The sequence below is a fragment of the Festucalex cinctus genome, chromosome 18 (assembly GCF_051991245.1).
Source record: "Festucalex cinctus isolate MCC-2025b chromosome 18, RoL_Fcin_1.0, whole genome shotgun sequence".
In the NCBI taxonomy this organism is placed as follows: Eukaryota; Metazoa; Chordata; class Actinopteri; order Syngnathiformes; family Syngnathidae; genus Festucalex; species Festucalex cinctus.
In genome coordinates this window covers 4,040,545-4,063,496 of record NC_135428.1, presented here as the reverse complement: position 1 = coordinate 4,063,496, position 22,952 = coordinate 4,040,545, and the positions used below count along the sequence as shown (strand labels likewise).

Sequence of the window (22,952 nt, the reverse complement as noted above, 5' to 3'; positions counted from 1 at the left end):
GTCACTACGGATACTATCCAATAATGGTGAAAAATTTAAAGAAGTTAATTCAGTTAACTTAGGTGAAATTTTAACACCTAAGTATTTTAAATTACCTGTAGGAAAGGAGTAGTGTGGATCCTGACTTGTAGGATTCCATGAATTTTCTGTAATAGGTAATAATGTTGATTTTGTCCAGTTAATAGAGTAATCTGATAAGTGAGAGAATTTAGTTATTAATTTAAATGCTTCCCCTAGCGAAATAGCAGGTTCTTCTAAATAGAGTAATATATCATCGGCATATAGATTAATTTTATGTTCTATTGTCCCGGAGTGGATTCCTTGGATCCGTCTATCCTGACGTATAGCTAATGCAAGCGGCTCAATAAATATAGCAAATAATAAAGGAGAAATTGGGCACCCTTGTCTTGTTCCCCTTTGTAAAGTAAAACTCTGTGATGTAATCCCATTAGTAGTAACTGTAGCTTTAGGAGAATCATATAATATTGAGACCCATTGAATGAATGACTCCCCGAAGCCGAATTTATTTAAGACAGCAAAGAGGAAGGACCAGTTAACTTTATCGAATGCTTTTTCTGCATCCAGCGAAATAACAACTGCCTTTTTATCATGCCGCTGTGACATACTAATCAAGTTAAAGAGTCTCCTAATATTATTAGTAGAATGACGACCTTTAATAAAACCTGTTTGATCACTATGAATAATTGTCGAGATTACCGTCTCTAATCGAGATGCCAAGGCCTTAGCGATAATTTTAATATCGGTATTAATTAGTGATATCGGTCGGTAACTTGACGGGAGGGTAGGGTCTTTTTCTGGCTTTAATAAAAGTTTAATTGCTGCTATATTCATATCTTGACGTATATCACCTTTACTTTTAATTTCAGTTACTACTCTTAGAAATAATGGAGCAAACATTAACCAGAAATGTTTAAAAAATATAGCCGGAAAGCCGTCTGGACCAGGTGCTCTGCCATTAGGCATACTGTCTAAAGCACGATACAACTCATCTATAGTAAGCGGGGTATCGAGAATATCTTTATGTTCAATAGATAACTGAGGTATATTTAAGCTGTTTAGGAATTCCTCAATATATTCAGGGTTAGGTCTATTAATTTCTGTGTATAGATTTCGATAATAGTTATAAAAAATATGGTTAATTTCTTCTGGTGATTGTGTGCATTCACCATTTATATCTTTAATAGCCGTTATAAGAGATTTTTCCCGATTCCGTTGAAGTTGATTTGCCAGGAATTTACCTGATTTATTATTATGTTCAAAATTATTATATCTCAACTGTTGTATTATAAACTCTGTCTTTTTAGATAACATGTTATCTAACTGTATTTTTATATTCTGTAGTTCTATCCATATTTGATTATTTGGGTTTAATACATATTCATCCGTTAGTTGTTTAATTTTATCTTCCAGGTATTTTTCTAATTTTTGATCCTGTTTCTTTTTATAAGTTGAATATGATATAATTTTCCCTCTAATTACCGCTTTCCCTGCTTCCCAGAGAAGAGATGGAGATCATCTGTCCCTCACTCTTTTCAACTGGACTCGCTCTCCTCCGGGCGACCGCCGTGTATTTTAATGCGGCTGCTGTCTCAACGTTAGTGACACTTTGCACTCATTCGGTAGACCTGCACTAATCTCATGAGATCCCATATCAGAACTGCAGGGTTTCCCCCGGTGCTTTATAAACATGGCGGGCCACCATGCTTTTCTTGGTCGGTGAGTGGCGAGATTACACAAAACACCTCATATATTGAGCATTTTCCACAATGTATAAAAAAATTTAAAAAAAATGCTGAGGAAAATTAGACAGAAAGTGGATTATATAAGCACGAACCTCTTACAGGTCCAATGGGAGGAAGGAAGATGCTTCAAGACAAAGCAGAAAAGCTTTGCATGGTAGCGGCAGTACAGATTACGCTATTACATAACTCTGCTTTGGGCTGACAAAAAAAAAAAAAAAAAAAAAAAATACTCCATCGCACACCGTGTGTGCACAACTTGATTATCTGTTTCTATAGCTACCACACAGATAATTTGCTTCATTTATTGATCAGGATAATGGAGGTGCTTATTGGGTGAGAAGACAAACCTGCAAAAACTAATCTAGTCACATCATGGTATGGGTTAAATTACACGGTATACCAAGTTTCAGCTTGGAAATTAGCACATTAAGTATCCAACTTCAGGACCATAAACTGATATCAACTCTAATTTGAATTTGTTTTGAAGATTGATATGATACTTGAAAGTGGTTGGATTGTTATGTTTATACGTTTTATGTTCGGTAACGCTATCAAACCAGATTATTGGCACGGAACGGCGTTACCGTCAAGCCGTGGGCTGCTAAAAAAGAAAAAAAAAAGAAAAAAAGAGTGATGCATGAACTGACTGGCAGATGCGAGTGTTTCGTCCCCAAATTGATTTTGTATGGCGCAATAAATGTGATTTGTCTGTCTGTATTTGCTCTGCTGGGATGCTATTCAGAATCCCTTCTGTGGCGCTGTTTGCAGTCGCAGGTCACGTGACGGCCAAAAAAAAACAAAAAAAACTGCCAACATTAAACACTACTAGACAGAACTAGGACTGGGTCAAAGTCAGCCAGGAGCAGCAGGGGAAGTTGGCTGCGTTTATCACATTTGATGGGCTGCTGACAGGAATAGAGGTTTGACAGCCTCTGACAAATAGTGGTGTCGCTGTAGCATGGGGAGTACAATAAAATAACTGGGAGGTAAAGTTTGCTATGAATGAGGTAAAGGAGAGAACATCTTAACTCATTTACTCCCAATGACGTATACATACGTTTTTTATTAATGTTCTAAGTGCCCCAAAGACGTATTTATACGTTTTTTTGTTTGTTTGTTTTTTATGCTAGAGCATACAGAAGGCTTCGATGCAGCCTCTCAACTGCAAAGAACGGTTGCAGAAATGGTAGTTATTACACAAACGGCCAGCAGATGGCAGCAGAGCAAAGGAGATCAACCAGGGCCATGTAGAAAAAAAGCTCAATTACAATTTTAAATAGATTTGTGAAAACTGATGAAACTTAGCTCTCTTCTAATGCTAACTGCTGCAAAACGGTAACAGATAGAAACATACTTTTTTCTTGATGAAAGAAGAGACTTTAATCTTTCTTTTGGTAGGTTCCATGCTTTTATAGCAATTGAACACAATATTCTGTGGGCCTTGCAAAATCAGTCAAAATCCAGTAATACAGCCGGGAGCGAACGGGATTGCGAAATGTGAAAATGGCGGCGAGTGAATGAGTTAACCATGTTGGAGGTACTGAACCCCACCACTTTCCGATGCGCAACCATTCTTTATTGAAAAATATGTTGTTGTTTTTATTCAAATACATAAGTATAGCGTTTACTGGTGAAGAAAATGAATCTGGCATGTTGTTCAGGAATGCTGTTAATACCACACATATAGTTGAATGAAAATAATTAACAGATCACTTAACGAAGCACGTGCGGTCACAGTTTAAGATTGAGCCATTAGCGTAAAACTTTCGTCTCAGGGCAGGAAATCTACAACAGACCCATCTTCAGTCCATACGTTTTGTTTCAGGAAGTGTCTTACTGGTACATCCCATTTACAACCACACTGGAGTCATATTCCACATAGTGATTGAGGGACAGCATAACAGAACACAAGAAGCCTTTTAAGTGTAGCCTTGAGATGCTAAAAGCCAGTGGGGTAGTTTTCAAATGCTGCTCAGTAGAAAAGTCAAAAAGGAGGCACATGTATGTGATTAAGGACGTGCGCATTGTAAAAAAAGTCAATTTGAAATGACAGGTGCATTAAAGAACTGTGCCCCTTCTCCCTCAAAAAAAAAAAAAAAAAAAAAAAAAAAAAGCACTGAAGTTAAACCTGGATTAACTTCAGTGTTGTTGTTTTTTTAGGGAAATTAAACACCAACGTATCAAAATAGTACAACAACGAAATGCATCAATCCCTATTGATGAAAAATGCAGTTATTAACTTGACATACTCTATTTCTAAAAGCACACAAATGGAAGAGCTCGCTAATGAGAGGGGCAATGAAATATTCACTTAAAATGGTTAATGATTTTTCGCGAATATCTGCAAAATTGAGAACTTTGCTTCAGCGTTAGACACACACGGTCTACTTCACAATCAGTACTTATAATCATTATGCATATCCATTTATAAACAAAGAAATGATTAATACCATTGTCACAAGCGAAAAATGAATCTGCTCAAAATTTGCATATTTTAGCATAAAGGCTGGAAGCAGGAATCTCATTGCGTCCGTGAAATTGCATAAGGCATACAACCTCTATTTATATCATGATTTATTGTCATTAGGGATGGCCCATAACGATCAACTAATCAATTAAGAGTAGAATTGATTGCAATTATTTCTGAGGCATAACGAGTGGAAAACTTGTCTGCAATTTGCAGAGGTGTTATTGATTCAAATTTCAACTCATTTGCATGCCAAATTATATGACAATAGCTACGGGAACTTGAGCTACATGCACAAAGACGTCCACCGTGACAACGAAACAGGACTTCAGAACCATAGAAGTAAAAACTGGTTAAGATTCCTCCGCCTTTCATCAAGGTAATTCAGTCAAATCTTCGCTGGAAGTTACAATACTATCGCATCGGAGCAGTATCAGAGTCACAATACAAATAATGTATTTTTTGGACTAAGTTCAACATTTTATTTTATTTATTTATTTATTTTTTAATACTTTTCTTGGTCTCGGTTTTAGTCAAATACATTTTGGGGGGTTGGGAGGGAATGTGAATTACAATTGGAAAAATACGTAACATCTAGGGCTGGGAATCTTTGACTGTCTCACGATTCGATTCGATTACGATTTTTGGGTCTACGATTCGATTCAGAAACGATTTTCGTTTCAAAATGATCTGATTGACAAATGATTTCTGCTTCAATTTACAGATATGCACAACATTGTCATGAGCTACTCCAGTCTGCTTTGCAAGACAAAATGACAAATAGAGACATTAAAGTGTCTTTTTTTTTGTTTTTTTTTGTTTAAACATTTATTATTTTTGTATTGTAAGTGCCTTTTTCCACAAAAACAGCATGTGGGCTACAACTGCCTTTTCCCCTTCTTCTTCATTTCTAATTTAAATAAAATTGATTTTTGGATATTAATAATGATTCGATTCGATTCATAAATGAGAATCTCTCGATTCTTTTATGAATCGTTTTTTTGGCACACCCCTAGTAACATCCAACATTGATATTAACAGTGACGATCCTCAAGTTATTCAACAGTTCACTCGAAACTTATTCTAGCTAAATCCGGAAGGAAAGTGACTGAATTAGTGGTCACTCCTGATGACGAAGTGAAAAACGCTAAGCGGGCCAAGTACACTGAACAACAAACAGCAGATCACTAAGACTGGATTAAAAATTCAACATCAGAACAGCCTGTGCTTTGCTTTTTGCGAGCAAAACGCCAGCAGGAATCCGACGACGACGGGAACGGGGGCAGGCGAGTCAACGGGGTCGTTATGGACAACTACAGTAATGCACGCTAATTGGAAGTCCTGAGAAAAGTGCTCCGCTCCCACTGTGCGGAGTGGACGTAGCTGTGTTGTCATTACAAACGAGCAGTGCAGACGACGGAGAAGGAAAAACACGGCAAGGCAAATGGGAAGTGATGCATTGAGGCGTGAACAGACAGGTACCTACTGCTATACAGGGTGTCAATCCAGGAGAGTCGAGGCAGGCCATGAGCACTAAGGGGCTCCATCCCTCCGTTTCTCTACCTTCCTTCGCCCGGTCAGTCACTCGGCTATTCTCCCGCTTCGTCCGCCCTCGCTTTAAGTTGCGGCTATTCGCCGTTCCCCTTCCCGATCTTATCCTTGCGATAAAGCTTTCATCTCGGAGCAAAGGAGCTCAGAGAGGAATTTGGATGAAATGTCAAAGAGGCACCCTGGGGTCCAACAAGGCAGACGAGCGAGCGAGCGAGCGAGCGAGTGTGCGTGCGTATAGCCAAGAGACAGCGGAGCGAAAACAACAGGCTGGAAACGACCAAAGCCGACCGTTGCTAGGGGAAGGGAGAAGCACTCCCTCTCTCTCTCTACGGCGTGCTCGCTCTCCCATCCACCTCTTACTCTCTCTCTCTCTCTCTCTCTCTCTCTCTCTCTCGCACTCCATCTTCAAGTAGACGCTATTCAGACGTGATGCATTCAGTGCTTTCTCTCATCTGTACAAACCTGCAGGTTTTGTTTCTATTTCGGTTTTTACATGAATGGTTGCTTTTCACTTAGAATTTTTGGAAATTCAGTTGGCTTAAAAATAGCAGTAAATGTACATTTCTAGTAGGGATGTGACAATATCCAGATATCACGATTCGATATCACGATATGAAGCTCACGAACGATACGATGATTATCACGATATTGCGGGGAGGTTGGCGATATTTAAAAAAAAAAGGTCAAAACATTGTAAAAAAAAATAAGCTCATACTAAAAAAAAAGCACAATATTGTGCTTTTGTACATAATAGCAATACATAAACAACCTCCAATTTTGAATAACGCTTATATTGAGGCACTTACTCACCTAATGCAAGCACACATTGAGTTTCTCCACATATTGACGCGCTTCACAAGCATATTTCATACTTCATCTGACAATTAGTGTCCATTTTAAACATAGAAGAGCCAAAAAATCCCTAATGAAAATTAAACTGCACTAAAAAAACTAGCCACCAGACTGTGCTAGAACTGCAAAAATGGAAATCAACCCGACTTTTTTACCAGATGTGCAGCTTTTAAATATCGTGAACATGACGACGACGATATTGTGGCAGTTTTCAATATCACAATATCGCCATTATAGTTACATCCCGAATTTCCAGGAGTATTTTACACACACAAAATGATGATGGAAGAGGGGAAAACTGATGGTTTTCAAACAGTGACAATTCAAAGTTCGATAATTGCACCTTTATCCAGATCTTCATCAATGTGTCAACAAATTTCCATTGAAATTTGGTTTGTTTTTTTGCATAATCCTTTATACCTGAGACCATTGGCGCTCCGATCTATTGGCCACAGATCGTGATCGTCCAATTTCAGTGGAAACGTATGTGATTGACTTATCGATCACAAAAAAAAGAAACACCTGCAGCTCATCTTTGCAGCCTACAACCAACTAGAGACCAGCCTGTGTGCAGTGTAGTGGCCCCTCCCCCTTTCCTTCGCACATCTTGTTAAAGCCCAAACAGGTAAAAGAATCCTGTTTGTGTATTTTCTGTACTGTGAACTTCAAATAATGTCCTGGGAGAAATATTTTTTTTTTTTTTAGAGATTAATTGATTATTTAGAAAAAATTGTCAGTGATCAGCTCTAAAATTGGAAAATATGCTTCTAATCCATGTGATTGGTATCAGCTGATCACACTCATGGATAATCGGTATGGGAATCGGTAGCAAAAAACCATCAAGAGGAAGTTTTTAAGAGGAAAAAAAAAAGATTAATTGTTTTATATGGTCTCACTCTAGTCCTGCATTTGACAATAATGCACATTACAAAGTTGGCGACACTGCCAAAAAATGAAGCAAAAGTTCTGTCGACTGTTGCAGTGGTTGCTTGTTATGTTATCTCTCAAAAAGTATCACTTCCTGGTAGTGATAAATTTCTATCATCCAATCTTTGGGTTACAAAAAAACAAACAAAAAAGAACATTTGGGTCCTAAAAAGAGACGATTAGTCCAAAATCTGTACTGCTTGGTAGGCTATAACTACACATTTCCATTATTGCTTTGCATTGTACTTTATGAACCTGTCCTGAATTCATAAAATACACGATTAAGAGCTCAATCAAATGTTTAAGCCCCCGTTCGACCGAACCCGATTCCACGTTTTATTTTGACAAACATCCAACGTGAATATGAAAGCCTCACTTCAAACCCCTGCCGGGTCGCACAACCAGCCATCCTCCCCCCGTCGACCTCCTCTTAAAACTTCAATTAGGACACAAAGGATGACAAGAGGACCCCCCCCCTCCCTGGGCAGCCCCACCTCAACCAGCAGCGGGCCCCCGAGCATCGCTCTTTTGTCTGCTCGTGTGAGCCAGCTGGAGAAAACACACGCAGTGGCGTGTTAATGTATCTCTGCCAAGGCATTTGGAATACACATTTGTGTATAATAATGAAGAGGGGAAAAAAAAAAAAAAACATTAGTATGGTTTATGAAGAATACACACGCAGATTTACACAAAGTGAAAAGCCACCCAAGCGAAGAAGGAAACAGCAGAGGCGCTTCATCAAAAATACATTTACCTACTATACACATCCTTTGTCTTAAATCTGGGACGATAAACTGACTCTCATAATGTACACAAGTGCAACTGCCTGGCTGCAGATAAACCCTGACTGGCTCTTTGTAACACAATGAAAGAGGGAATAATGTTTAATTCCATGTAGAAAGGTCAACATTCAGCACCACTTCCCCACTTTTGCTCTGTGTGCGCATGCAGGCAGAGTGGTAGCAGCTTGATAAAGTGCTGAGGTAAGATCTAGACCGGGGGGTGTCAAACATAAGGCCCGCGGGCCGGATTAGGCCCGCAAAGGGGTTTAATCCGGCCCACGAGATGATTTTGTAAAGTTAAAAAAAAAACACAAAAAAACATTGCTGACAACTTAAAGTTACGGTTTGTTTAATTAATATTATTATTATTTATTTTATTTCATTTTTTTTTATCACAGACTGACAAACGTGTTAAATACGACACAAATTCAATTACTGGTAACACAAATAGATATGACAAGGATTAGCGTCCTTATAACATTCATTAATTGCGCCACGCAATGCATTCTGGGAACAATATATATGCAAAGCATGTGACTTAACACGTCTAGAACTCAGTGTTGCCGCGTTCCATTTGCATTTGTATTATTTTTGTAACAATATGATGAGCTCCGTAATTTAGGGCAGGCACACAAATAGCGAAAATCTGCGTGTAATTGACGGCAATCGTTTGTAACTCATTTGCTCCCAATAAAGTGTAAAGACGTTTTTTTTAATGTTTTAACTGTCCCAAAGACGTATTTATACGTTTTTTTTTTGTTTGTTTGTTTTTTTTATGCTAGAGCATACAGAAGGCTTTGATGCAGCCTCTCAACAAAATCAGTCAAAATCCAGCAAAACAGCCGGGAGCGAACGGGATTGCATTTAACCCCCCAAATCAAAAAGCACAAACTCCCTTAGGAAATATGATTATTCACACACACCTTTCTGAAAAGGTCAAAGAAATAAGCCTTGAACGACACTATATACACATTTGCAGCATATTGAAACATTCGATGCACACTACATTACAATGAAGCAGTCAAATTAAATAAATAGATAATCATTTGTTTTTCAATTAGAGTCAGTAAAACAATATGTACAACCCGCTGTTTTTTTAGCAGGACAATTTAATAGATAACCATCATGGGGGCTACAGAGAGAAGTGTATACTCGCGTGTGTAATTAGGCCACACAGCAGCGCACCAGCCAATCAAAGCGCCATCCACCCACCTACATATTCCCCGCACCCCACGGCACCAACCCAAAGCGCATCCGCCCATCCGTCCGATGCTTCCCCAATATTTCCAACTCTTCCCCCTCGGGGCTGAGGGGTGTCCTGTTAATAGCGCTAATTTTCCAGTCACCACCCCACATTTGCCCCACCTGCTCCTACTTGGAATACCAACTGCGATATGAGACTAAAATGTAAAAATCCCTGTTTTACATAAGCTCTCCATCCCCCACTCAACTCTTCAAAGGTTTTCCAGTGTAACTGACTTGTTCGTTGATGTGAGCGGGTGAGAGATGGTGGAGGTGCAAAACAATTTTTTTTTTCTATGCACGTGAAAGGCTTTGAAAAAATGCTTCATGAATTGGAGCAGGAGCAAAATAGAAAGAAAGAAAGAAGGAATTCTAGTACATTTGAGCCCACCTATGAGACCGAGATACAAACCACGAGTATTGCAAATTGGTCTGAAACAAAAACAAAATATGTGATGGACACCCCACAGGGTTTAACTGGAGCACAATACATTGGTGCTGGCATAGTTACTGCTATGTGTTAGCCTAGCATAGCATGTTAGCGCACCACCTCATCCCAAATGCATAGAGTTCTTTTTTTTTTTTGTATACAGTAGTGCAATTGTCACGCTTGACTTTGTGGCGATCTATTTTTCACAGGAGGCAAGAATCGGTAAAAGACAAAGAATGTCCAAAGTTTGAGAGTGGGTGGTCATTGGTCAAGGATTGATTGACCCAGCAAGCCAGTGCACTTTAAATTGCTTTATTGAACAAACAGTAAGAAAACAATCACAAGCACGGCACATTTCATTCACGAGCTGCCGCAACTTAAGCCGCGTAACCCAACCCGCAGACTGGCTAATGGTTAGCCACTTAACAGACAGCACTATCATTGGCCAACACAACCGAATCCGCACTCATAATTTTAAGGCAAAACTCATTCGAAGTTACAGATACTGCAATGTAGAACGCGAGGATGGCGACCACAAGCGGACAAAAACACATGCACCTCATGCATAGTTTGTATTTCTATCCTGCATAAAAATTTAACACGTAAATAAATCCAATAAATAAGGCGACTATTGTTATATAGCCCGGCCGCATGTGTTGTCAAACTGTTTGTGTTTGTCACGATATGTGGAGCGAGTGGATGAGGGGAGATGGACTCAATGGCGGAAAAGCAAAGCAGGGAGACAGACAGGAATGAGATGAGAGTAACTTTATTGACTATAAACAAGTAGAAGACCGGACGGGACGTGAGCGGACTGGTCGCCATGACTGGACTGAACGTGGGGTGACTTGGCTGTGGGGAAACGTGATTTGGACATGGGGAACTTGACTTGGACGTGGGAACATTCTACATATGACGTGGCTACATTCAAGCATATGTGATAATGGCGGCCATTTTACGTACTCTCTAGCACATTATTGTTTATGGCGAAATAACAGATGACTAATACTGACAATTCAATTACTGTTTTCATTAAATGAACTCATGTCTGATCACAGGACACAGCTTTATCAATATAGTATTTATCGAGGCCTTTGTGAGGAAGTGTAAACACTCCTTAGAGACCGGCGACTAGTGGATGGTCTTCATCCGTTTCCCTTTGTTTTAGCAGTGGGAGGGATGGAGGCAGGAGGGACCAGCAATGACTATACATTATTAAAAAGCTCTGAGTGCACCAATGATGAATGTCTGCTTGTTAAATGAGAGTTCCTGCAATCATCGGGGGGGGGGGGGGGGGGGGTCTTTTTTTTTTAATTGTCTGGTACCTGCTTTTTTCTTAATAAGTGAAATAGTGCAAAAAGGCCCTTGGGAAGCTTTTGATGGCAACCGCAGGAATACGTCATTTGTCTTTCTTTTATGTTGTTACTCTACCACTTGAGGTTTTTATCAGCGTGGGATCACACAAAAGAGAGTCATTCATCCAACAATTATAGAACCTCTATTCGCTGCTCCCGTCCCTAATTTTGTGTGCCTGCGTGTGTGCATGCTGCATCTTCTGACAAGATGATCCCTCACCTTATTTGCCCTAACCAGCCCCCAAGTCCCTCAACGTCCAATTATGCCTGACAACCCTGCTGGCACTTCACTATGAGACAGAGGTGTGTGAGAGGTTTTGTTTTGTTTTGTTTTTTTAATATATTAAACAAGTTTCTAATTTATGGTCAGAGAACAGTGTGCTTGTTTATATAATTGAGGACAGTAAAAAAAAACAAAAAAAACGGAGCCTACGTGGGGGGAGGGGAGTCTATGAAACACATTATTTGCATAATTATTTTTGATCTATCGGGGTCAATGTTAAAATCATCGAAATCACGCTATGATTTGATAGGCAGCAGAATCACATGTTGTGTGAACACCTCATGTTATTTATACACTATGCATCTGTATATCCTGCTTCCTCTCTGCTAAAAGCACACTGTGTATAACAGTTAGCAAACAATTAATGAAAGACTGCCAACTATGATGTTGTACTGTGACAGTTGACTCATTGTGCATGCGGTGTGACTAAAGTTTTTTTTTTTTTTCTTCTTCTTCCCCTTCCAAAAAGGGTAACAAGACACCATCAGGAGATAAACTTACCCACTTACAGAAGTGTACATTGTCCATGCAGTAGACTACTGCACTCTAGTGTCTAGTTTCTGTCAACACAAGTTCATAATCACTGGCGAGTACATTGTCAGATTTAAAATAAGTGGTTTTGTGAGACCAAAAATAAATAAATAAATAAATAAATAAATAAATAAATAAAGGTTTACATCCATAGCCAAAACATTATGTGTAGTGACCATATTACATCATAGAGAAGATAAAAAAATAAAATAAAATAAAAAACTTCTGGATACACACTGAGATTCTAGCCACAAAAGATTTACTCCCGTTCTCAAAATATGAGAACGCCTGTCAAGAGCCTGCAGGCAAGTACAACACACAAAAGTAGTCTCAATGAGGTCACTAGTTAGTTGATCAGCCCGAGTGATTGACATATAAAAGCCAGTTGATTTGAATATGAATGGAGTGTGACACAATTTGATCCACACTCGCCTACCAAGAACAGGTTTCCCTCCGTTTTTTTTTGTTTGTTTTTTTTTTTAACTGGCCCGCGGCGTATGCTTCTAAAGATAACATGAGACACGGCTTGCGTCAAGATTGCCCGCATTGTACTTATTACTTTTGGCACAGTAAACACTCCTTTAAAGATTATCAAGATTAGTAGTACAGGTACAGAGTAGACTAATTTTGTTTGGGTTGTGAATTTGGAGATGAGATTTTACTGGTGGTCAGTGAAGTGATTGAATCCAGAGCTGCTGGCCCCTCACCACCTTTAAGAAATATATGTGATAGCAGATTTTAAAGGGGGAGTCAATCCCCCCCCAAAAAAATGATTGACAAAAATATGTTCTACATAGCCCCACTCGTCTAAATATGATATTCCGGTTAATATTACTTTCGTGGAATATGGCAAAGCAGCAAAATCCTGCAGGTTTTTATCAATATCAGAAGGCGGCCATTTTGCCACTTGCTGTCGCGTGAACATGACATCACAGTTGCTCAGGTTTCAAGTAACAACCAATCACAGCTCAGCTTCAGAAAACAGGTGAGCTGCGATTGGTCGGTGCCTGAGCACTGAGCAACTGTGATGTCATCTTCAGTCGACAGCAAGTGGTAAAATGGCCGCCCCCTGAGATGGATAAAAAAAATGGCTGGATTTTGCTGCATAACTCATTCTACAAATAACATTAATTCGATTCTCACTGATGTATAATGTATTTACTTGTTAAAAAAAAAAAAAAAACTGTATTCACACTTCAAAATGTTTGCTTTGTTCTTGTTTACTGCAAAACTGATGTTTATGTACAGCACTTTGTATACAGCAACGCCTGTTCTTAAAGCGCTTTATAAATAAAGTTGAGTTTAGTTGAGTTGAACTTTATGTTAACAGGATTTGTCAAAGTTTGGTATAGTAAGCACTAAGCAATAAGCATCCATAATGAAATGTTATAGCATAGTTGTCCTGAGGTCAATATGATGCTATCATGGTACTAACAATGCTGCTGAGTGGCTTGTGTTTCAAAATGGGATCCTACTGACACTTAAAACCCACAGAGGGGGGCTTCTGTGACCTGACACTCCACGTTTTGTTTTTTTTCCCTGCCCCTCGTCTACATTTATCTCACAGTACGACACAGAGGGCAAACATCTTCTGGCATGCAACGACTAGTTGTTTACTTGTGGATAAAAACTTGCTTAGTTCAAAATGTACTATTTGGAGTATATACAGTTAAAAAAAAAAACATTTCACCAGGGGACAAGATGAAAGCAAACCATATATTATAACCTATTAATAGAAATTAATAAAGGGCTTGCTTAAAAGGTCAAACTGTCATTTTACCTGGAATTTTGTTATGATACAACTTAACTTCCCCTTTAAAGAGGTAAAACCTTGTGGTATTTAGGCAAGCAGAAGAAAACACGTGTCACATATTCCTGTAGCTGCTAATGTCAAACAATGTTCAGAAGTAAGGCAATGGATGGGGAATATCTTATTGCGTAATATCTATTGCATCATTGTTTACACTCACTGCTTCACCTTGCTACATTCCCTGTTTGAAGAGCTCAATCTCAACAGCAGGTGACTATACTGCTCCACAGATTCTTCTTCTTTGTTTTTGTTTTTTTACATTGTGATGAGTACTTGATTACTTCCCAGTACCGCCTGGTGTACTTTTTTAAACAAGAGTGAAGCTGAAAAAGACATGGGTTTTAAAGACTGATAAAGTGCGTGGTATGTCAGAGGGAAACATCATGTACATGTACATGTATAATAGTTGACAGCTACAAGGTCTAAGCCAAGTCTCCTGTCATGGAGGTGATGATTCACGCAGCACAAAAAAACATTTTCCTCACTGGCCAAAGTTACCGTCATGACACAGTAATTCCGAGAAATCCCCAGATAGACGACGAACAAGAATCTAAACATCTGATAAGCATGAGTTATTATACGTAAATAAACAATTTCTTCAGCGCTCTTCCATATTAAAAGAAATCTGTTTATTCGACAACCTGGCGAACCTATTTTGTTTGCAAAATTTTGCATAAGAACAAAATACTGCCAAAGCACAATCTGTCCAATATGTATCACACCTACCAACTGATCTTTATCACTTGTGTGACGTTCTATTGATGTCATGGGTGGAAGTCGCTGTCCAAAAAGACTGACACCAACATGAATCGTCCCTTTATTTTTCGCACATGCTGCTCTTCCAGAAACACCCACACGATGAGCGAGGCTGTGATAATACCTTTGTTTCCTTTATAAGCTACAATATTTAGCTCCCAGGAAGTGTGGATGTACTGTGATCATCGCGAGTATATTCTGTTCTAATCTATTATTGAAAACTCAACATAGCCCAGTAGTGGCAACCGTATTTGTGATAAGTGGCAATTTTACAATTATGTCACGCCGTTCCTCTTTGCAGTCGGTGATACCCTTCTGTGATGTAACAGCGTCCCAAAATAAGAACTAAGAAGCCACAAAACACATTAGTTTATGAATTCTTTTAGATTCTCACTGAGCTCAACTGTCATCCCTCTTATGACATCATGCATGACTGCTGGTTGAACTTGTCCTACAAACATACTTTCACAAACAGTCGGCTGTTTCAAAATTGTGTGTTCGAACTACAAGCTTCTACTTTATTAGGAAAATATCAATATGATACACCTATAACAGGCTGACGTCACATCCTCTGTCTATCCTCAGGAAAGTGTTAAACTTGGTAAAGGATGAAGTGACACAAAAGGGTTTGGTCGTTAGACAAGGAAGCGACCGAGAGTGAATCAGTCAACTGAGAAGAAAACAGGAAGACTCTCTCGGCCCCCTCTTTCACTCTAACGTCACGTTTAACCGAGATTGTAAAAAGAGAGCGTGAGCAGCTGCGTGGAAATCATGTTATATTATTGTCTTTGGAAGCTTCAAGTCATCCGAGGCGTAGACCTTAGACCGCATCCCTGCATGGTGCTAACAGACTCTCTGAGTTACTTTTAAGAGTGTTAACTTTGTTAAAAGAAAATTTCAAAAAAACAAGTCCACATCAGCCACTTTCTAAGCTTATTATTTGAGTTGTGTTACTAATTGATTTAATCAAATAATTTCTGTTTTTATTTCGTTGATTTTTTTCCCCCACCTCTTTTTCACAGCTTCAGTAGCTCAAAGTGTGTCGCGACTAACCTGCACTACTTACAACATGGCTACTACAAACAAATAACAGCTAGTTTACAAACTTTTCACCCATTGGCAAGTGCAGAGAGGCAAAGATTACCTGGAAAGTGTGATTCAATGGCTCAACGAACAGTATATCCAACTGACCCCCAGAACTGACACACCCGAAGAAGCAATTTAAACAATGCAGTATGACAAAAGCTATGGCAGTTTTAATTCTATAGCAGTTAATTGTCAGTACTGTTTATTTGTATAAAGTACAATATTATTGAGGGCCATTTTTCATCATTAAAATACACATGATCACAATTTGTGTTATTTTTCTGGAAGGCTGGAACGGATTAATGTAGTTTCCAATCATTCCAATGGGTAAAGATAATTTGTGTTTTGAGTTGTGGTCACGAAACAAATTAAAATTGTCAAGGCACCACTGTATTTCTAGACTTTTTGAGGAAGTTGATTCATTTTAAAGCTGGGGGGAAAAATAGCTTATTTACGCTTGTATTGGTATCAGAAGAAATAAAACAAATCTCAGATTGGACAAAAAGAAAAACTTGTTTTGAACTGTAATTAGCTTTTTGTAAATATTTTTTCTACAAAGGGGTAAAAAAAAAATAAAAAAAAAGAATAAAAACAAACAAACATTCAAATTTGAAATCAGATTTTTATAAAAAAAAAAAAAAAAAAAAAAAAAAGGGCCATAATCATGCAGCCGTACTTATCACAGTTCCAACATCCAGCAGGGAAGGATTGGTGCTGCTGACGTCAGCCAGCTACAGGGGGACAGTGTGTCATCAAGCTGAGTGCTAAAAGAGAACCTGGTCGACTCTCTGATCACAATTCTGTTTCAACATGCCAATCAAGGCTGTTTATTATTGGAGATGGCTTTTCACAACAACAGTATAGCAAAACGATAAAAACATGCAAGCACATGTCAGACAGTACATCACGCTATACACAAGACATGATGCTTTTTTTTTTTTTTTTTTTTTTTTTATGGAAAGTGGTAGCCATGCATTTCACACCTCTGATGCAGAACGACGCTTCCCGCATTCAAACGCTCTGTCCTGCATCCATTTGCTAAGCAAGCAGTGATGCTGCAAAAGTGCACATTTCTCTGCGTCACCACTGAGGCATCCTGTCTGCCTTCTTGCACAGCAACGGCATAGAAATTAAAATTCATAAGATTCAACACCCACACAAGTCTCAAACACAGCACGGGATTAAATGGACTGATACGTGGCTTGGCTTAAAAAGCATTTTTAGAGTAAATTCTAGACAGTCATATGCGCACGTAGGATAGATTTTAGTTGCATTGTTTGGTTAATGGTTAGCCAATGAGCATCCTTGCACACACTTTCTTAGCGTCGCAAACACAGGTGCGTTGTAAACTAATCCGTGATGGGGGTCATCTGACTCACGCTCGGTTCTGTTTGACATTTGTGGCTGGCTTTTATAAATACTGCGGAACCACCAAAGTTCAATCAAATTATTCTGGTAAACCTCCAATTTATTACAAATGTGAACTTTTTCCCCTATAGCAAATTAACAAACCGTCATTCTCAATTTTAACCATTTTTTTCCCCCATAGTTAAAAAAAAAAAAAAAAAAAAAAAAAAAAAAGTCAACCTGCCATTGTTAACCCTTTATAGCTGTTAACGCAAATGTTTAAATAATGTTTATTCTAAACTCTGATACAATTATAAGTAGTGTTGTTCCGATACCGATACTGGTATCGGCAGAGTTGCGGTATCGGTGAGTACTCACAAGTAACATGCCGATACCATTAATTCCAACACGAATATAGAATTTTGGATGCAGCATCTTGTGTCTTGCTCGTGCACGACATTCACTGGTATGTGACATGTTCACTGCATGCCGATCTAAGATATCCTATTGGCCCTTGAATGCTCTGAACCAATGGCAGGACAGCTTTTTCATGTTGAGGAAAAAAAACAAAAAACAAGGTATCGGTATGGTATCGGTATCGGTCGATACTGCAAAGCTCGGTATCGGTATCGGTCGATACTTCAAAGCTCGGTATCGATATCGGGAGCCAAAAAACGGTATCGGAACAACACTAATTATAAGTTAACCATTATTTATTCTAAGACATAAAACCAATTTAAAAAAAAAAAAAAACTGAAAATGTTGGCACTGATGAATGAAATTAATTGTTTTAAGCAAAACTTAAAGGGAAGTCAATCCTCCAAACAATGTTCTTTGCAATAACGTGTTGTATGCAGCTCCACTAATTTAACTTTCTGATAAACATTGTGTTTGTGGAATTTGAATTCAACAACAAAATCCACCTGTTCTTCGCCATCTCAGGGGGTGGCCATTTTTGCTACTTGCTGTTGACTGAAAACGACATCACAGTCGCTCAGGACTCAGCTTGAAAACAGGTAAGCCGTGATTGGTCGTTGCCTGAGCCCTGAGAAACTGTGATGTCATTTTCTCTCGACAGCAAGTATCAAAACAGTTAACTTTTACATGATATTCATCAGAATGCCGTGTTTAAGCTAGTGAAGGCTCATAGCATAGAACATATTATTTATAGGATATTTTTGGGTTGACTTCCCCTTTCAAAACTTGCGAAATCCGCGACACAAAGTGCGTTCAAAACCAACAGTCTCTGCTGCCATTTGCACCACAAACTGTTGCTCTCCGTGTTCCCCGTTGCATTTCGAGTCAAAGTCAAAGACGAGCCTGAACAAGTTTCGCTTGTGCGAGAGAAGAGAAGCGTGTCGACCCGGGGGAAGAAAAAAATGTGTGACATGCAACAATCGCTCTTTACTCTTGCGACAAAATATGGCTTTCAGTGACGTGATTGTCATGAGCAAAAAATAAAGAAAATGCTGTCTGTTTTCAGTTATGTTAAGTACATAAGGGCAAATCCCAATAAAATTTATGTCTCACAACTTTCACAAGGTATCGTTTGATTTTGAGCATCAGTTTTCAATTGTGTGCATTGTCGCTATCATCTTGATGTACATATGTATCGTGATACGCATCGTGAGGTTTGCGGCAATACCCAGCCGTAGTGTTAAAGGTCCTTTCAGGTCAACAATCCTTTTGACAAAGTGCTTTCCGAGCAAACCACAGTAAATTATTCTTAGCGGCGCTCTGCTTCACAAAAGCGTTTATCTACTCACACGCCGATTACTGATGTTGGACGATGACTCCATATTTGAAACAACACTGCGCTGTGAATAAGAAACCCAAAAAAAAGGGGTAGACATGACTACATGGATGAGGTTGGCCCAGGAAACGTGAACAAGAATTCTGCCCGGCGTGAGCTCGCTGCCGTTGCTCGGTGACCGTGAGCGAGACGTCGACTGTTGCTACGACAGCCAAGTGGACGCAGGCCATAAAAACGCCTCCGACTAATTCCACAACTTCCCACGCCGCCCAATCCTCTTCAACAACAACCAAGACTTTCGAACGGTTAGTCCAGATGTCAGAGCGAGCGCGGAATGCAACAATGTCGCGTTGGGCAACAAAGATGGGATTGATAAAGCAGTTTACAGTAAGTCGCAAAAATAATTAGTGGTATAGGTTTACCAGCTGTGCCATCTGTTATTTCCCTTGACTTCTACAATAATGGGAAACAAACAATGGCATCCAGAATGATGACAGAATTCAACTCCTGGAAATATGTGCCCAACATAAACTCCTTGATGAAGGATATAAAAACAGTGTCACCCACCACACACACCACAATAACATCTAGCTAACATACTTTGTTTGTTTCCAAACATTCGCACCACTTCTAACACTAACCAGAAACGACTGAGGACACTAGACTACTATAAACTCATTTATGATCCTCCATTATTTAAAAAAGGAATCCATGTGTCACAACAAACGGTGTCTGCTTCTAAAAGTCTTCCTCAATTCTATTCACATGCTTTGGCTAGTCAGCAGCACTTGACTCGTGTCATGCAGACAATCTCTTTGAGGAAGTAAAAGTGAGGCTGAAGCATCCTGTGTCCAAAATTAACAAAACATTATATTTACATATCAGCATTTTCCAAAGATGCTGCAGTCACATTAGCCAAACATGACAGACTTTAATGTCAAAGTATGGGCATTGGTGAGTACAATTTTGGGGTCAGGGTTCAAAGCAGGCCACGGGGTATCGGGAAAATGCGATACAATGGGGCTTTTGATTCAAGTGTGTCATACATAGTGGACAACGCTCGCTACTCCTCCACTAAAACAGAAAACACTTTGTTTTTTGTTTTTTTACATGGTAACTTGTAGGGGTGTGAATTGCCTCGTACCTGACGATTCAATACGTATCACGATTCATAGGTCACGATTCGATTCGATACCGATTAATCCCAATATGAATTTACAAGTCGATTGTTGCGATTTTTTTTTTTTTACTCTATTTTATAAAATACCATTCAGTAAACTTGTTGATGTACACTGTAAGAATTGTATGAAAATGCATTATGTATTGATCTGAAATTTCCGTTTGATAACTTTTAACAAACAGGTTGTAACCTTTTTCATGTTAAAACAGCATTGAAATAAAATATTAAGGCTTAATGTTCCATTAATATAACATTCTTCCATGCTTGAGGTATGAAAGTTAGACATTTTGTTGAATATTTTTCCATCAAAAATGGATATTAAAAAATCGATTCGGCTACCTATTGAATCGATTCGAGAATTGCGTGCTGTAGTATCGCGATATATTGCCGAATCGATTTTTTTTAACACCCCTAGTAACTTGGATCCCCATGTTCAGTTGTTCACATACATTGAGTGTGGTTATGAATGGGATTTATTGATCCTGGTCTGATTTGATGATCCCAGTTGTGATTTAAAGTTTTGGTGGGATTGCAGAGGATTTTCGGCTTTCAAATTGGCACACAGAACTCTTTACAGAGGAAGTCAACCCAAATTTTTCCTTTGAAATAATATGTTCTGTGTAGTGCTGTCGCTATTGAATATTTTTAGAATCTATTAATCTATCGTTTAGTTAATTGATTGATTGATTGATTTTAATTTTGCATTAAAATGTACAGTGTACCCTTGCTATAATGCGGTTCACTTTTGTTTAGTGCAACTTTACACGCTTTTTTTTTTTTTTTTTACAATAATGGAGTTATTTTATAAAACTAAGGTTTGAAAATTGAGAATGTTTAAATGAGAGAAATATGAGAAAATGTAAATGCCTCAATGCAAGAAGTGTAAATTGTGAGGTGAGGGGTTTTAGAGCCTTAAAACATTTATAATAAATGTAAATGTATCGGATTTTGACTTCTTTTTTTTTTTAATTACCTACTATAATTTAAAAAAAAAAAGTTTATGTATTATACTTAATTGTTATGTGATTTTGTCATATTATTAGATAAGGATTCATTTTAACTGCTCCAGTAGGCTATGCGGTGCATTTATGTGTTGTTATACAATACTGAATATATTAGAATTGTTACATGATAGCTGTGTTGAAGGCCAAGGTACCAAATGCAGGCCCGCCACTGAGACAACGGAGACAGTGTGCATGGGACTGTTTTCAAGGTCAATCCCTGACAGCCACTAATTCATGTCCCAAATGCATACTTGTCGGGAGAGTACCTGCAGATGAGTCGTCGTCATGCTCTGAGCTGAGGTAGCCATCACTTCTCCTGTCAGGGGTGCTGCAGCCTGAGCCACGTCCGATGTGCAGGAAAGGCGGAGACATCCGACTGTCGTCCCCAGAGTCCAAGTCTCTACTCAGGCGAAAAGGCCGCAAGGTGTCCGGCTGATGGATGCTGGGCATCCTCTGGTTATCTCTGCCCCCAGCTTTTGGTACCAACAAGTTATTCCTGACAAAATTCTCGTTCAACTCCAAATCCTCATATTCCTTGTCGCTGTTGTCATCGTTATTCCTCGTTTGGGGGACGCCGGTAGTGTTCAGCGTCGGGTTGCTCGGCTTCCGAGGTGGCACAGGGATGGGGACGGGCTTGCCCGTCTTGCCGCTGAACCTGCTCCGCTCCCGGCTGAACGAATTACTCGCCGCGTTGCCCGACTGGAACGTCCCACCTCCCTTGTCAGACACTTGGGCCCTTTTAACGTCGCACCCATCACCGTGTCGCTGAGACGTCCTCAAGTTGCCACTCTTGGGAGTCGCGAAAGTGTCGGCGTTGAAGTTAACGTCTTTGCCGTGGCAACTTTCCGCGTCGTTCTTCTTCTGTCGCGCCATGGTGGTCTGCAGGTAGATCACCTTGAATTTCTCCTCCGACAGAGCCTTCTGCAGCCGCTTCAGGTTGACTTTGGAAGCCTCCAGCTGCGACTCGATGTCCTCTATCGAATTGAAATTCATTTGCGGGACTTCGCCGTCGGGAAATTCATTCCGCCAGTGTTTCGCAAATTCCTCCTGCTCCCACATGGTTGTTGTCGTTCACGCGCGGCTCACGGCCAAATAAAAAAAAAAACAGCCTTACTGTGCAAAAATGTTACAGCTCTATCGCAGTGTTCTCACGTAACGTCTGTGGCGAATTTGTCCTCTTTGTTTTTAAGTAAAAACAGCAGTCCGTCGCTATCAAAATGACCACTTTACAACCATCTTGAAACCTGTACCACAAACAAATGACAGACGAAGGCGTGCACCTTGTGTGCGGATGTAGTTTTGGCTTGCAGGCGAAAAGTTTCAACACTTCCTGTATCCAGCGTGTTGCCTTCAGGAGCAAATTGGTCAAATGGGATTTTTTTTATTTTTAAGTAACTACACAAACATGTGCATTTCGACATTATACCGATAAACACTTAAAATATCAACTACCGTTAAATACAGAATCATACATACGGGTCGTTCTCAAATTAGACAAATTAAAATCATCTGGTCGTTTATTGCTCTTTCATCCGGAGGGCTAATACACTTGGGTTTCCAAAAGTCCCAGTTACCGTGAATGCAACTTAGCATCAAGTCTACTGTGTTATGGAAAATGACATTTCGTTATTAAGTCATTGAAACAATGAAAACGGTTCGGGAAACTACGATTGCTGTTCATTGATAGTTCAGTTATTCCGATTACTTGTAAAAGTACATTTTTTTTAATCATGGTTCGTGGTCGCTCAATTACGTATTTCTCTCTCTCTTGCCAGGGTGAATCACCAAAGTGTCTCTCAGAGAAGGTCTGATTCACAACGTCACCCATTAAAA

General features: G+C 39.3%; 1 protein-coding gene across 4 annotated transcripts in view; it reads right to left on the bottom strand.

Moving 5' to 3' along the window:
- The window catches only part of abr (ABR activator of RhoGEF and GTPase), a 94,731-nt gene extending 72,301 nt beyond the window's left edge, over positions 1–22,430 (bottom strand). For 2 of the 4 annotated variants that reach the window (XM_077504714.1, XM_077504715.1), the window contains exon 1: positions 21,386–22,430. In XM_077504714.1, the coding sequence (XP_077360840.1) occupies positions 21,386–22,178 (793 nt within the window). In that variant the 5' untranslated portion in view covers positions 22,179–22,430. Of the gene's footprint in view, positions 1–5,716; positions 6,065–21,385 lie in introns of those variants that run through there. The other 2 variants (XM_077504716.1, XM_077504717.1) reach the window with 1 other exon arrangement.
- Between the last annotated feature and the right edge of the window lie 522 nt (positions 22,431–22,952).